General features: G+C 36.5%; 1 protein-coding gene across 1 annotated transcript in view; it reads right to left on the reverse strand.

The window, feature by feature from the left end:
• Nucleotides 1–1835: 1835 nt before the first annotated feature.
• Nucleotides 1836–17690, reverse strand: part of hcn1 (hyperpolarization activated cyclic nucleotide-gated potassium channel 1) — a 122182-nt gene continuing 106327 nt past the window's right edge. The window contains exon 8 of the mRNA XM_066710777.1: nucleotides 1836–7112. Within this exon, the coding sequence (XP_066566874.1) occupies nucleotides 6124–7112 (989 nt within the window). The 3' untranslated portion in view covers nucleotides 1836–6123. The remainder of the gene's footprint in view (nucleotides 7113–17690) is intronic.

The raw sequence follows: 17690 nt of genomic DNA on the forward strand, positions 1-17690 counted from the left end.
TGGGATGGAGGATGTGTGTTTTGTCTCTTTTTCTTTCTGAAGAAGCCTGCCACAGCTTAAGATCTTTAGAGATTCTTAACCGCGCACCATGAATTAAAAATACCAAAGTCATGCCTGGAATTGTTGTTGGAATTACATATTTTACAACATGAGCCCTTTTCTCATTTTGACAACAGGTACCTTTGTTTAATGTATAAATATTAACAGCCTAATGAAAGCTGTGTTCAGGGTTTTCACCATTTTGTCTGAATTGCTTAGGGGAAATATATGTGTAGGCCTATAATGCACAATATGTAATGATTTATTAAGCAGTAATGCTCCAATGCATTGTCTTTTATGGGTGAGTTTGATTAGGTAATATTGTCATTTATTTCCTAATGTGTGTCATATAAAGTCTGACATACAGAAAGCCGATGTACTATGTTGATATTCTTACATTTTGGTGTTTTTTGAATCCCTTGATTTAACAATATGATAGTAACACTTTGGGGAACATTGTACAGTACCTGATAAGCTATCAGAATGAAAGCGTAGAAAGAGCCTGTATAAGACCGGATGTATGATATATTTCTGAACTTGAAACTGCTTGACACTGCAAGAAGAGTATATGAAAGATGTATGCAATAGAACAGCAGACGTTTTGATGAGGATCATTTATTACTTTTTATATATCATTAGATAAGAGCTTATTTTCTTTACTAGGTTCTTCTTTTCTTTAACAATGAAGAGACATGGAGTGATATATATGGAGTGCTTTTTTATGTATGGTCAGTGCTTTGTAGAACGTCAACTTTCAAGGATATTTAAAGTCTAAAAATAGGAACATGCAGTCAAAAGACAAAACTAATGACAACTTCGGATTGGATCTGAATTCATCTGAGGAAGTCAAGACCACAGGTGTTTCCTAATAGGACTATGCCAAAAAAGCTGTTAAATTCAGTTTGGTTAAATTGACTTGTTTATCTTATGGTATTCATAATGATATGATATAAATTAAGCTATCTAAACAGCTATCTTTGCCTATGAACATGGTGAGGTCTGAGGATACTCATCCCCATTTTAGTGTATATATGATAAAATATATACAGTACAGTGTCCCTTGTTAGAGGTTAATGACAAAAAACAGTCGGGTGTGCCACATTCTAATCTGTTTGAGGTGAAAATCCTATGTTGACCTGAATGTGGATAATCCCAGCAGTATCCAGGATAGTAAACAGTATTATAACAGCTATGTCGTTGCAGTGGCATGACCTTGTGCCCACTGTTTTGTTGGATGTTATTTGTATTTGTAAAGTGTTTTTTTTAATAATTTTTTTATTTTTTTTATTATTATTGAATACGAAAAGACTAAACAAAACCTCTAAAATTCCAGTTGATCAAGTTGGACTATTCATAAATGTTACAGTCAAAAGTTTGCTAACTCTATGTAAAATAAGTTAAATCACCTTGAATCCTTACAGCTCCCTCTAGACAGAATAAGTGTTTAACAAACTCTGAAAAAATAGTTTTGATACATTTGTATAGTTTAATGAACATTTTTTCTGAAAGTAGTACTGAAGGGTGTGAATGTTTTCAACTACCATAGTATGTCAAACCCCTGGTTTGAGGAGGATGTTAGGTAGATCTGTCTTGTTAATTGGTATTTGAGGTGTGAGTTTAGATTAGGTTTTATATTCCAAATTTGATTTCCTTTTTTTCTCATATATTAAAACAATATAGATAAGTGTCCTATCAATGGATATCTGAATTCACAGCACAGAGTTCAGTTAACTTTAAGGCCTGGCTGAAATAATCCACATAACCTCCAGAAAAAAAGACACAAAGCACACTCAAAGTTTTCGTTGACAATGTTCCTTTTATTATTTTTTTTTCTATATTTTAAAGGTTTATTATTAGAAACAAAAAAACAAAACAAACAAAAAAGAGAGAGAGAGACAAACACTGTTTGTCTGCATGTAGTTTTAAAAAGGAAACATTAATCTTTCCATCAGCTGTACCAGGTATCCAACTATCAGTTCATTTGCTATGCCTTGCTTTACAAGAATGAGCACAAGGATAATTATGTCAGTGGTATTAAGAAGAGTATGTGGTTTTAACGTAACTCTATCCTTCTGTCCACTACACATATATTGCTAAACATATTAAATTGTTACTTTATTTTCCAGCAATTTTTACCTGCATTGTAGAAGTCATAAACCAAAGAGCACTGGCTCTTGTCTTTCTATATACATTTTAAAATAAAAAATATATAAATATAATGTGCTGGTTTATTGAATGTTTTTATACTGTTAAACTCTCTGGTCTTCCTTTTGTCATCAATATTCATTTAATGCCCATGTCAGAATGCTTGCTGTGGTCAAAACAGTGAAAAAAGCACAGCTCTGGGAAGCTTTCCTCTCAAAAGGCAAGTATGAAAAACAGCATACTAATCACACTGCTGTCTGGATATAAGTTGCACAGTATACTGCTTCTAATACACTATAGAATCAAATGATTAAGAGCTTTCTGTTGCGAATATGTTCCTATTCATCAGAAGAGGTCAGGAACATTTTAAACTATGTAAGATACATCTCCCTATTAGCATAATGGCATTACAAACTTGAAAATCCAGATAATGGATCTGCTTTATATCAGAAAGTGCAATTTTAAATGAATAAAATTACTTTGAAGGTTTTGCTTTGGCCAGTTTCATTCCATACAACATTATACTCAACCAAACATAAGTGGCTAATTATAATTAGAAAGGTGCTCTAAATTACTACAATGTCTCATCGGCATGATGACATCCCCAGTGCACAGGAGTCTTTCATACACAGTCTAATGGTTTTCTTATGCAATACCATAAATGAGAGAATCTTACACATAGAGTTGCACATTGCATATGAAGATTCTACTGTAGTATCCAATTGGTAACATTTCAGTACATTTGGCTTTATTCAACACTACCATCTTCTCTTAAAAACATTGAACAATATATATATATATATATATATATATATATATATATATATATATATATATATATCGATAGATAGATCGATAGATAGATCGATAGATATAACAACAAAGGATGAAGCATGGCTATAGTTTAGGCACAAATACTTAAGAATGTCCTTTGTGAAAATTAGGTGCTTCAGAAAAACAAAGAAAAATCTAGGCTGACAATGAACAAAACATAATCTTACGATACACTTAACGTTAAAGTTTTAAATAGTATTTTTTTTAAGTATTTAAAACAAATAACATTTATGGGCTTTTGTGACAATGCATGCTGGCAGAACTGTTTGATGGACTACACAGAGGAAAATGAGTGAAGTTTCAAAATTGACACAAACTGTTCCATGAAATCTTTAAATCTACACACAGAAAAGAGACAGAAACCTTAATGCAAACCAGTTTTCTTTTTTGTTCCTGAGACTATTCTTTGAGTAGCTACTACCATTAGTCTGAATGACACCTATCTTTAACTAAATAAGTATGAGGCTTTATTTCTAAATACACATTTGAATATAGATACAGCCACAGTATCTTGATCTTTGTAGTTAATTTTCCTTTTGTTTATGTTCACTAGTATTTCATTATTCTAATTTCCCAACTGAAATACAGGTTTGCTGCTCTTAGCTTTCCGGTGGCCTTCTGATATTGCCATTGTAAACTGACATGTAGCCAAAACTCCTAAGTAAATAAGCTGATGAAAATGTCAACTCAAGCTGGATTTCAATTGCTTATCCAAAAGCTTAAGTTTTAGGGAAGTAATAAAGGAAAATGACATTTTAAACCCCTTACTATTGGTGATTGATTTATAGATGTTTTATCCCTGTTTTTGTTTCTAGTGCAGTTGTTCTCTTCCTTCAGATAACAGTATCATAGCATTCGTCTGGAGCTGAGGCATCATTTGAATTGAACAAACTCAATCCAAAAATAAATCTGTACATAAAACATAAGAAGCTGTTAAGGCTGTAGACTCAGCCCTCAAACCAAATCGGAGTCAAGATTAATAATTATTTTGAATTGTATAATTGACAGCTAAATTACCAGTGTAACAGCTAACTTTAGGAAAGCTAAAACTGGTTCAAAGAAATCAGTGCTGGATACTTAAATGTAATAAAATGCAATGATGCTAAATTTCTACGTAGATTTGAAAACTACAATATGCATATTCTGGCAGCCTCATGGCAGAGCCCTTATGAAAGTTTACATCAGTCCATTTGCACAGTAATTTGGCAGTTCTCCCATGGTAGGTACTTTGCTTTCACATGGTTTTCCATTGTTTGTATTATGTAACCATGCTTTAACTTTTCTACACTTTAGTGTGATTTTACCATGGTATATTACAGTAAACTTTAATAAGGGAGAAGGCAGCTTTTTACTGGCTTACCCAAACTATTAAGTACATAATTCTGCTTCACATTCCTTTTAAATGTAGAGCTCATTGGATATTTTAAAGGCAATAATAGCAGCTTTCTATGCAGCTTATTTTTATATTATAAATAATTGTTTCCATATTTCTACACTATTTTCAGTGCTATTGAACAGCCCACATTTGGGAGTAGCACAAGCAGGAAGGCAATCTTTATAATACAGAATTGTGAATGGTTTTAGGGCTTTAGTAGCCATAAGAAATATACAGAACTATAACCATCTCACAGCTTATTTGTGGACTCTAAAGATTAAAAAATCATGAAAAACGTAGGTGAGTGAGTTCTCCATATGTTGACCTAGGAAATAGGTCCTCTTTCCTCTTTGTATGGTACGCATTGTCCTATGTTCAGAAACAGAAATTAAATGTAAGCAGATCTGCCATGTTGACCATTCTCACCCCCAGCACAGATATCAAACATAATCTGTATTGTCTTCTTAAAAATACTAACAATTGCATTAAGGTTTACTAATCCCTGATTTGTCTGAGTATTTTTATGTTTTATTAGCCTACCAAGATTTCTAAATATCCTATTAATTAGAACAACTGCACAGATACACACACACACACACACACACACACACACACACACACACACACAAATTATGTATGTATATAAACACACACAATCACATGTATATGTATGTGTATTTATATACTTAAATGTGTGTGTGTGCTGTGTAATCCTTTTTATAGATGATACCATGTTCCTGATTAAAATAAGACATTGCCATGATTGAGAATGCAGCACACAGTATCTGGAAATACTAGACCTATGAAACTATTTACAACACACATATAGATAATCTTTATATCACAGTCTATTGCATAATGGTGATATTTTTCAGTTTATAAATATTGTAAATGTACACATAGTTATTAAGCAACATTACTAAATGTCCATCTTGCTCTGAAATTAGGAACAGAAAAAACAACATCATCCATCCTACTCTCAGACAAATATTATCCTTTTCTAGAAAATAAAAAGCAGCAAATATATCCTTTATTCCCTTTGGACCCATAACACTGCCATGGTCTTAATTAACCAATATTCAAGGATTGTACTTCTATAGAAGTATTGCAGAAAGTCGTTGAACATCTAGCAATTATATCTACATTAATAAGTTTCAACAAAATAAGTTTTCAGAATTGAAAAGTAAACTACTTCAGTAGGTGTACTTTTAAATGTGCTTCTCAACACAGTTTTCTTTTTCATTTTTTTCCCACAGTGATGGCATTCTTGCTGCACTTGAGGAATTTGTTTTGTTGTTGTTGTTGTTGTTGTTGTTGTTTGCTCATCCATGAAAAAGAAGGATACTTTTCCAGTCAAGGTTAGGGTTCATGTTGCATTCCAGTTACAAAACAAAAGACAGACAAACAAAAAATATTCTTCATATATTTCTGAAATCATAATAAAGGAAGACTAGTGTTTACACTGAAGTTTTAAATAGTTGTCAGCTCCAAATATTCTAGCTGGATGTACACATATGTATTTGTATAATATACATTCTTGAGTTGAAGGGGTGTCTAAAATATAATACAAGGGCAGTCTGTACAGGTGGTCTACCATTTTTGTTTTTTTTTCAAGTCTGAGACAGCATAAATACTCTCAAGTCCATTTTTTTGTTTTTTTTCTGTTTTACGTGAAGTGTCCTGTTTACATAAAAATAAATTAAAATAAACTTAAAAAAAGTCAAAGGGGATCATAAGTTAGATGCAAAACGTAACTTGTCTTGGTCTGTCTCTGTACTACTTAAGACTGTGGATTCTCTTCTGGAGCCCAAAGAATCCCTGTGCTGGGAAGCAGGGGGCGCACGGACTGGAGGCAAAGCTCCTGAGGACATCTGTCGAAAGAGGTTCACCCTCTGTGGGACAGTGGTACGGATCCCACTCTGCATGCCTGCCCCCTGCACTGCTGACACTGGTGGTGGAATGGAGGCCAAGGACTCTCCAGAAGTAGGGTGTGGTCTGGAAACTAGAGAAGTCTCATGGGGCAGTGAAGGCTGGGAGGCAGAGAGAGGCCTCACGTCTCGACTCAAGCTGCTAGAATGCAGCGCCTGGGTGCTCTTGTGTATATCACTTCTCTGGGGTGAAGGAGCTTGCTGCTGTTGCTGCGGCAGCTGCTGCTGTTGTTGCTGCTGCTGTGTAGGAGGGGGCTGCAGTGGTTGCTGAATGAGGGACAGCTGAGATGCTGTTGGGGAGCCGTACTGGAATGTTCGGCCTGCCAGTGGACTCTGAACTGGGGGGCTGCACACAGCTGTGGTGAAGGAGCAAGGTGACATAATGGCTCCTTGTTGCTGTTGCTGCAGGGGCGTCTGTGGACTGGGAGAAGAAGAATTCAGGTTGCCGTGTGACATGCTTGGCACTGCATAGACAGGCTGCGGAGGTGCTGGCAAGACTCTGGGTGACTGTACCATTGTGGAGGATGCACTGTAGGTCAAAGGTGCCGACTGCTGGAGCTGGGCATTACTAAGGGCAGTGTTATATGGCGGCTGGGCCGGGGAGTTAATGATGGAGTTTCCAGAGATTGGGGTTGAATTCATCCCCGTGACCGACGCCTTGCGGTCCACCATCATCACCATTTCCCGGTCCTGCTTGATAATCTGCTTCAGAATCTCGTTCTCCTGTGTGTTGAAGACGCCAGCGTTCAGATCCTTCTGGAACTTCTGCAGCAGAAGGGAGTTCTTCTTCCCTGTAAAAAATGTAAACGGCATGGGTTCACTTGAGGGCAATCAGACAGAGAACCAGTCAGAACAATCTAGAACACATTTTTGTTATGGAATGTGAATTACAAAGGGAGAAGAATGGAAATGATAGTGATAAAAAACAGAAGGACAGTTATATACTTTATAAAAAAAAAACACTTATATACAAATAAATGTATAAAGAATAGGTACACATTTATTTATGGGATGAATTAAGAAAAATAGAAGTTTTATTACATTTAATACATTTTTTTATTATTTCTATTATTATTATTATTATTATTATTATTATTATTAGTCGTAGTCGTAGTCGTAGTAGTAGTAGTATTTGTATTTGTTTACTTATTTTTGACATCTTTGTCTGGAACTGGCCATCATGAAACATAAGTTGTGCACCTGGTTTAGTTAACCTGGTTGTAGATAAACAAAAAGAACCCATACACCAACTGGCTGAGGGTACTGCATGATGCTGAGGAGTGCAAGGATGTTGTGTGTACTCCACCCAAAAAATTCCAAACATTCCTGTTACGTTTTCTCACTGCTTCCTTTTAAAGCTGAAAACATAGTTTAATCTGTCTATTTCACCCACATCTCTAATATTTTTAATGTTTCAATGCTGTATGTCTCCTCTTAAGTTTATCATCTAAAAGATGTCTCTAGAAATGTAAAGATTTCTAAGCAAATCTTGGCTTAGTACTTCTGAACTTCTGAATTTCCTTAATTATTATATTTTTTTGTGTATTTGTTGATTGTTGATTGCAAACTGCAGTGATACATTGAAGTTTTTCTATTCATTCCTTATGAGGGGTAATTAAGGATACATTATTTAAGCACTTAAAGGGGAACTCCATCGGGAATCCATATTTTCAGAGGGTATTCTATAAGTAGAAACATATTGGAGTGAGTTTTTCATGTCCAGCTCATTCTATGTACCAGAAATCAGCGATCAAAAAAATATGCCATGACATCACTGGGGTGCTAACTCTGGAGCTGCTTTCCTGGAAGTGAATGGGGAAAATCAGAAAAGTCATGCAAATCATTAAAAAAAATCATTTTATGCACATTCAATTGCCACATCACACAATTTTCTCCGATAGATCCATTAGTTTGTAGTCATAAAACGTTTTTTTCACCACCCAGAACTGTCGCTATTAGGTGACAAAATTATTTGGACTGCTGTGTAGGCTGGAGCGCAGTGCAAACAGCCCATGCTCTATGGAGAAATTATAGATTTTCAGTGGAGTTCCCCTTTGAGTACTTAAGGGACATCCATATGAATTTTCAGAAAACCATAAACATTTACTATAAAATGAATACCAACAATCGTACAATCGTAATGCTCATTCATAGTTTTCATTTTTTTATTGTTTCAGAATGTTTCCCAGTTGGCCCTGTAATTGTGTCTGCTAGTTTATATGAGTATTGTTAAGGTACAACCACTTCACAAAGAAGTAATATTGTAATATTTGTTATTTTTATGAGGAAGGTAACTCAGCATTGCATTTCATGAATTGTTTCTTAAGAACCATGGCTCATTGTAGGTCTCGAGGCTTGGACTTGGTCTCAAGGCTGAGATCTTGATCTTGGTCTCAACACCTCTGGTCTTGGTCTTGGTATGTCCATCCTCGGTGCGATCTCAGCACATAAATCCCGGTCTTATCCCCCCTGAAAATGTGTTTTACAACAATATATACCCATTCAAGTATTTTGAGGAACATATTATAACGAGATGTAAGGAAAGCTGAGTCAACGAGCCGAGCTTAGTGGTGTTGTGTGTTTTTTTGTCTTCTTAGGGTTTACTGATTGAACGCCACTTCGCAAGCCGTCAACAATATGGATACTCCTTAAAAAGTGTTCTGTACTGCAATTCCACTGTTTCACTCATTTTATTAATTTTATTGGAGACTCCTGATGTAGCCTAACAATGTATGTATTATTTATTTATACCATTAATACGTTTTTGTAGAGGTTTCCTTTAGTACCTCTTCCTCTGCGGCTCGTCTGGTATTCTATCTGTCACGATTCGCACACGCTACTCCACTGCTCCGCTCCCTCCACTGGCTCCCGATAGTGGCACGCATTCACTTCAAGACATTGACCCTCACCTCCCGCTGTCTAGACCACACTGCACCAAGCTACCTTCAGACACTCGTCTCTCCATACATCCCCTCCAGACCACTGCGCTCTTCCGGTGCCAGAAGACTAACTCTACCTCCTCTCCACTCTCCTTCCTCCAGACCCGCTCCTTCTCATCCCTGGCCCCTAAGTGGTGGAACGACCTGCCCACCGAAGTCAAAACAGCAGAGTCCTTGACCTCCTTCCGGCGCTTACTCAAGATGCATCTTTTCCAACAGTACTTGTAATATTAGTCCTTTATCCCTGCTAGATTGCACAGTTTTATTATGCTTCTTGTGTTTTCGATTTGTTTTCCTCCTTGTTCCCTTTCCCGTAGCCCTTGACTGTGACCCTACATCTTGACAGCACTTAGCTTTTACCGTCCAGGATGTATGACCTCACTTACTGTACTTAAATTGTAAATTGGAATTTGTAAAATGTATTATTTTGAATTGCTATGTTTTAGTTAAATTGAATTTGAATGATTGATGCCTTTTACTTTTACTTTTATTTTTGCATTTTGTTTTACACTTATGTTGTAAGTCGCCCTGGATAAGGGTGTCTGCCAAGAAATAAAATAATAATAATAATAATAATAATAATAATAATAATAATAATAATAATAATAATAATAATAATAATAATAATAATACGGTTTAAGACCATTCCGTGGACCAGTGATGGCTTTGACTATTTGGAGTTCTGGACATTTACTGATGAGCATGCACAATTAACAGAAATAGACACAGTATCCACACAAAAGCCTATGCAGCATTTTTAGTCTACTTAAGTGCATAAAGCTTTCCCCACCTTCTCCAGAAACAACAACAAATACCCATGCTCTTCTTCCCTCACCTCAGAGCTCTCCCCCAATCCCTGCACCACTTATCTTTTTCTTTCCACTCCAATCCTGTCAAAAGACTGCACCTTACAGCTCCTACTTGCAATCATGCAGACATTTTTCTAATAGGCCAGGACTGCATAGAGTGCAATGCAGCCAGAAGAATCCAAAGAAAAGTGTAACTGAAATACCATTTTAACATTACAGAACAGTGCAACAGTAATGTAATTGCAACTTATATAGATATCAAACAGCTCCATGCAGACAGGGCTCTTTTTCTTTTTTAGTAAAACCCAGGAATGCTACTGTATATATAAATAGTCCCTTACGTATATGAAGAGATTTCTAATGCTGTTAGAGACTGGTTAATGCAATTTATATGTTTAATTAATTATGATGGCTTTGCTCCATTCAGTAACAGGGACTGTAACAGGGCTTCTTTCTCACACAGGGAATAAGTAGTGCTATTTGATATAGATGTTGTACTCTGAAAGAAAGAAGTTGATATGGTTTTAAATAAAAAAAAAAATGTATTAATCATATAACTATACCTTATTTTACAGTACAATACAACATAACATAATGGCACAGTATCCATTTTCCAATGATTTCACCCTATTGTTAAATACTGTGCTATTAAAAGTAAATTTGTTTTAAAAAATTGATAAGCCTGTGAATTATGAAACAAACACTGATGTCCCAGTTGAACAGGAGAGGGAAATAACATCAAGTTATAATTCTGACCTCTTAATAGTCTTCAGTCTTTTCTTGGCTTAATTTCAAAGATCATGACCTAGAGCTAAGACATGCATTGAAACCCCAACCAGATACTCATGCCCCGTTTCCACTGGTGGATGCATCCGGCCGCGGGCGCTTATGCCTCGTTTCCTCTAGGGCTCAGCTGCACCTCCGCCTGTGCCCGAACTAGTTTCAGGAGGCACAGTTTTGTACATTGTATCGGCTGAGTCCCAGACTGGTCTGGGTCAGTAATGTGACGTCCCTTACGCAACGCCAATGCATTTGGAAATTGTAACTACAGTAGTGGCGGCCGCTCTCGATGCAAGAGATGCAGTAGAAACTTTTGCTAAGAATGAGTGTGTGTGTTTACCTTGGGAAAACGATTAATCTGGAACAGTTATTAATGTACGGTGGAAAAGTGCCACACAGGATTAATTGCTTGGAGCAGAAAGACATTTAAGAGTGTTTGAAAAGATCGCGAAAATCCTGCTGGAGAAAGGACTGCATCGGACTGCAATACAATGTGCCATGATTCCTTTTTTTGTTATAAATACACGCAAATATGAAATATTCATCCTGGATTTAAATTAAATCTTGTAAATTCTCTCAAAAATATTTAAATTGCACGGTTTTTAGCTTCCCTCTGTTTACACTATCTTAAAACTATTAAAATGTTTAAAAAAACAGAGGCTCATTTGTATGTGATCAATCGCATGAAGAATTATATATTTTAATTATATTTTTAATCCCTCATTATTTGCTATAACTATATGTTAATGGTAATCCAAGTATAGATGCTTAACCGACTGCAGAAATACAAACCTTACAATCTTACAACTGATCCATTAATTACGGTGTCAAAGGTATATTGTAAAGGAATCCCATTCAAAATAAAAGTTGATATCACACGCGATGTTATTGATGTGTGATTATTTTATTTTTTTGACATTGATAAAGCTGTAGGTATACAGAGAAAATCTGCTAACACTGAATTTGTGGAAAAACTTTTCGAGTAAGTTATGCATCCCAAAGTGTTGTAGACGTATTTATATATACATGTATTCATTTTGCTTAAGAAACTGTCTGTGACTGGCATACTGTATATGTCATGATATAGATATGTAGTGGTTACACGGGACAGATTTAAACGCATGTGCACTGTATTTAATAATGCAACGCAGTTCATTCTCCCACATATGAATAATAAGGGAGAATATCTAGGATACTTAAATTAAGCTACACTACCATTCAAAAGTTTGGGGTCACTTACAAATGTCCTTGTTTTCCATGAAAACATACATGAAATGAGTTTGAATAGGAAATATAGTTATTGACAAGGTTAGAAATAATTATTTTTAATTGAAATAATAAATGTGTCCTTTAAACTTTACTTTCATCAAAGAATCCTCCATTTGCAGCAATTACAGCCTTGCAGACCTTTGGCATTCTAGTTGTCAGTGTTTTCAGGTAATCTGAAGAGACTTCCCACAAGTTAGATTGGCTTGATGGGCACTTCTTATGTACCATACAGTCAAGCTGCTCCCACAACAGCTCAATACGGTTGAGATGTGGTGACTGTGCTGGCCACTCCATTATAGACCAGCTGACTGCTTCTTCCCTAAATAGTTCTTGCCTAGAAGGCCAGCATCCCAGAGTTGCCTCTTCACTGTTGACGTTGAGACTGGTGTTTTACAGGTTCTATTTAATGAAGCTGCCAGTTGAGGACCTGTGAGGCATCTGTTTCTCAAACTAGACACTCTAATGTATTTGTTCTCTTGCTCAGTTGTGCACGGGGCCTCCCCCTCCTCTTTCTAGTCTGGTTAGAGCCAATTTGCGCTGTGAAGGGAGTAGTGCACAGCGTTGTACGAGGTCTTCAGTTTCTTGTCAATCTCTCACATGGAATAGCCTCCATTTCTCACAACAAGAACAGACTGATGAGTTTCAGAAGAAAGTTATTTGTTTCTGGCCATTTTGAGGTTGTAATCGAACCCACAATTGCTGATGCTCCAGATACTCAACTAGTCTAAAGAAAGCCAGTTTTATTGCTTCTTTAATCAGCACAACAGTTTTCAGCTGTGCTAACATCATTGCAAAAGCGTTTTCTAATGATCAATTAGCTTTTTAAAATGATAAACTTGGATTAGCAAACAACGTGTCATTGGAACACAGGACTGATGGTTGCTGATAATGGGCCTCTATGCCTATGTAGATATTCCATTACAAATCAGCCGTTTCCAGCTACAATAGTCATTTAAAACATTAACAATGTCTACACTATTTATGATCAATTTGATGTTATTTTAATGGACAAAAAAAAAAAAAGATATATTTTGAAAACAAGCACATTTCTAAATGACCTCAAACTTTTGGACGGTAGTATATATTGTCAATGTTAATTGGATCATGATACAGGGAGAATTAACATGGTTATTTATGATGTGCTGGTAAACCAAAATAAACTAGAGTACATTTTATGTGTCATTTGTTTTATATACTGTTTCATTGTGTCCCGGTTTCTACTTTTGAATATCTGGTATAACGTACTATATGACTGTGTTAGATATCGTAAAAACGTTTCAACCCAAGGTGTATTGCACTTTAATATTAGATGTATTTCAGCCTCCAGTTTAAAACACTAAATCCCAGAATGCCGAGTGTCCCAGGATGCATTGTGACCTTTCGTGTCCACGTCACTTCCTAGGGCAGCTGTACCTCTTGACAAGTAGTGGAAACGCTGCTAGCAAAGTTTAGGTGCACGGTTACAGCACGGCCATGCGGCGCTGCATGGAAACGGGTATTAGACGGGTGTGTCCATTGGCTAAGCGTCTGGACGCGTCCAGGTTTTGTGGCCGGTTAAATATCTGCTGTCAGACGTGGCCGTAAGCGTCCGTCACCCACTGAGGAAACACTTCTCTTTCAGAAGCGGAGATGTGCGCTTGACTTGCATGCCTCGGTTCCACTGGCTTAGAGTCCAGAGCTGTGTGTAAAGCAGCCGCTGTGATCCGTCCTCTGATGAGCAGCAGCGGCTGTGGGTTTGCTTTGACAGAGATCAACACTGCGGGCGACACAGCCTGACGAGAGAGGACTTTGTGTCTGTTTTATTCTTTCTGCTTTACATGGCTGTAAACAGTGTAATAAATACACGTTTCTGTTCAGAGATGTTAGGAAGAGCTGAACGTGTAGAGACACATTATATTCAGACAAGCACGTCCCCATGTGCAACAATAATACTAAATAGCGAATATGTTTTGTTATTATTATCTTCATCATTTTTGCTAGTATATATGTATTTTAAACAGCACAGCGTGACTCCCTTTATTTATTACTCTTACTACAGATTTGTAACTGCAAACGATATAATTTGCCGTATTATTTATAATGTACTATCAGACGTCCTTAACCAGGACCGGTGCAGTGCCGTGACTAGTTACAATAAACTGAAGGATAATAATCGCATCAGCAGCCGGTGGTATTAATATTGAATGACAGCTGGCCGTGTTCAGGCTGTGTGTTGAATGTGTGCAGGACAATCCAGACACAGTCAGTGTGAAGGAACACGATTCATTAACGTGTCCATTTACAAGATACATGAATTAATTATTAAATACAGCAGATCTGGGTTTCCCTCTAAAACATTAAGGACTGCTTTAATAAGTCCATAAATGCCATGACTGAAACGTGCACACTGTAGTTACATTATATCCTGCTATATTGTAGCTGCTGTTACTGTATGATTAATCGTGAAACGTGTATATTTTTGTTTCAACTGTAACTTGCCCTGGTTAAGGGCGTCTGCTAAGTAAACTTAAAATAATATGGCAAAAAGTGTCGTTTGCAGTTACAAATCTGTAGTAAGAGTAATGAGTTAAGGGAGTCAAGTTGTGCAATTTAAAATACATATCTACTAGCAAATATCTTGATGATGATTACAATAATAACAATAATAATACATAGCAAATATTTATTTTCAGATGGAAACGTTTTCGTACGGTAACGTAATGCTTGTCTAAATATAAAGTTGTCTATACAGGTGTATCTATTCCTAATATCTATTAAAATAAATGTGTATTTCTTACAATGTCTCCAATCTCCAATCATGTAAAGCATAAAGAATAAAATAAAAACGTCCCTTCCACATCGGGCTCTCTCGCTCACAGTGTTGTTTTCTGTTTGTTATTAAAACGAAACAAACCAAACCCACAATCGCTCTGCTCCTGCCACAACAGGGGATGGACTTGCTATAATGGCCTGGTTTTACAAAAAGCTCTGGGACGCGTCCGGCGTGGCAGGGATGTAAACCAGTGGAACCGATGCATAACAAGCCAGCACACGTGGTGCTCTTTTTGTACAAACTATTATGTATTCTCCATTAACTTCCCCCCCATTGTCACCCGAATACAGATGACTGAATCTGGCCACTATGACTTCCATGCTACTTCAGGAGTTATGAGAAATAAGCCACATCTTCCAATATGGACACTGTCAAAGCCACCCACCATTTTTCACAGAATGTCATACATCTATTACATCAATCTCAGGATGTGATGCAGATGGAACAGATAACAGTCTGAACCTGCAGTCAAATAAGAAGCCACAGGAGCTGTTCTTGTGCGGAGAACCAACATTTCCTCAGCTGCTATATACCTACCCTGCCCCCCAGTGGGTGGGCTAATTGTGCACTCTCCCATAGGAAAATCCTTGGCAAAGCTGTCAATGACATAGGCTGCATTCGAGACCAGCATGTCCACCCTTAGGGAAACACCCTGTGCTTGTACATGTTGTGCTAATGGGATTCCCTTAGTGCTCCATTTTTATTAAAACCTAAAGCCAGACAAAGTTGGGTAATTTATTGGATTAGCACCTTTCTGAAGTAATGAGTTAGTAACCACTGTCATCTTGTCAAGGATAATCTGATTAAATGGGACTCCTGTACATTTTTTTCCTGGACTATATTGGTGTACACCTCCAATCTGTCTAGGAAAAGTAAAAAAATCATAATTAGGGGGCTAGTAATAATTTAGTGATACCAAATTAATGATTAGAAAAGCAGAACTACAATTACCTGGAAACAATATTCCATTCCCTCATGCTTTCCTAGAATTATGAATGAAAAAAGCAATTTTCTAAGTGTGAGATTGTTTAAAATAGGACATTTTCATATCCTGACTTTGTGACTATATTTAATCTAGAATCACAGCAGTGACTCCCGTCAAGTTAAAAGAAAGGCTGGAGTAATATTGTTGTAATTGTACAATTCATGCCAGCTTGCCAGGAGTTTCTTTCTCCTTTGAGCTGCCAAGTTTGGATTTATAAATTACATATTAGGAACAAGTTAGCATAAATTGTGTTTTATTTTTGACACAGTTTTTCATTCACTTCCTGATAAAGTGCCACCGGTTTTCTGTATTACTTTAGCACCGATTGATGTGTCACTCCCTGCAGTGCTGCCTGCCTGGTTAAGGGGCCTTACAATTAAAATAAACAACAACAACAACAACCCAAACTGACAACCAAATGGAAAAAACCTGCTGCCAGCACAAGAATAAAAAACAGACCAAAGCTATGAGGACCAAATTATTAAAATAACAAAGGCACTTTGCACCAGTTTTAATTATAGCTCCTATGATGCTATACTCTAATTTTAAAATGACTCAACGTATACTGAGATATCTGCTCAAAACATCTATGGGGAATCTTGCAATGCAAAATTAATACTGTGCTTCTCACGTTTTGCTGCATAACTCTGCCCTCCATTATCTTGGTTACATTTGCTTGCTCACCTTTATGCTTACGAAAAAGCTCCTTCTATGTCAAGGCTATAAGTTATTTATGCATGTTTGCCTCTTAGTGCTCATCCAACAAGCAAAGCTTATTTTCATTTCTCTGTACCCCCACTTTTGAAAACAATTAATGAATAGCATTCAACAGCAACTACTCCTCCCGTCATTCATCTTTTGTGACCCTTCATTATGATTGAATGAATTGAACAGTAGTGTCATAAAGTAAGGAATACAACCCTTATATCTCAAATTCTGATGCATATGGCCTAATCAAAATCTTATCCAGTTGAACTCAATGTTAGTTTATAATAGGTACTTCTAAAGATGATACAGAGAGCAATTGGAGGCTGGGCCACCAGTATATTATTGTGAAATGCTAGAGAATATGCAATTGTTTCTTTAACAAGGGAATCTTCTATAAAGATACAGTTAAACAGAAATAGAACAATGGAATGATTAAAGCATGTACTTCTTAATATTTTAAAGTACACTTTCTTGTTATATTGTGTTTTGCATGTAGAACTGCAAGGCTTTTGGAGATTGTTATAGCTTTGTCTGTTAAGAGGATCTTAAAAGACAGAGAACAGAACATTCATAAATAAAATATTTACAACAGATATCTGCCTGCCTTGCCTTGCAAGCAGTTGATGTCATCCTTGCCAATAAACATAATTTTTGATTAGAACATCAAAGCATACTAAAAATGCAGTTTGTTCGTAGTGTTTTGCAGGTCAATGTTTAATGTTAAAGAGATATAAAGTGCCCCGTGTCTAAAGTGGTCTCCATCAACTTATTTAATTAGCTATGTGAGGATTCCACATTATGTCACTCACAACAGGCGTGTTGCTGGTTGCTCTGTCAATCACAGATTATTCAATTCTATAGCTGCATACCATTGGGTACTTATTCCTTGTCATGTTTCTTTGTATTGCCTTTGCAGTTAGCAATAAGATGCAACTTCCAGCATTGCATGGGTTGAGAAATAAGGTTGAAGTGACCAGAATTTTTCCAAATAGACACAGATATATTTATTATTCTTTATTACAAAATACAAAAATATAAGTTTCCTTATTAGAGTACAGTATTTTTTA

Source organism: Amia ocellicauda, chromosome 8, assembly GCF_036373705.1.
Source record: "Amia ocellicauda isolate fAmiCal2 chromosome 8, fAmiCal2.hap1, whole genome shotgun sequence".
NCBI classification, from domain to species: Eukaryota; Metazoa; Chordata; class Actinopteri; order Amiiformes; family Amiidae; genus Amia; species Amia ocellicauda.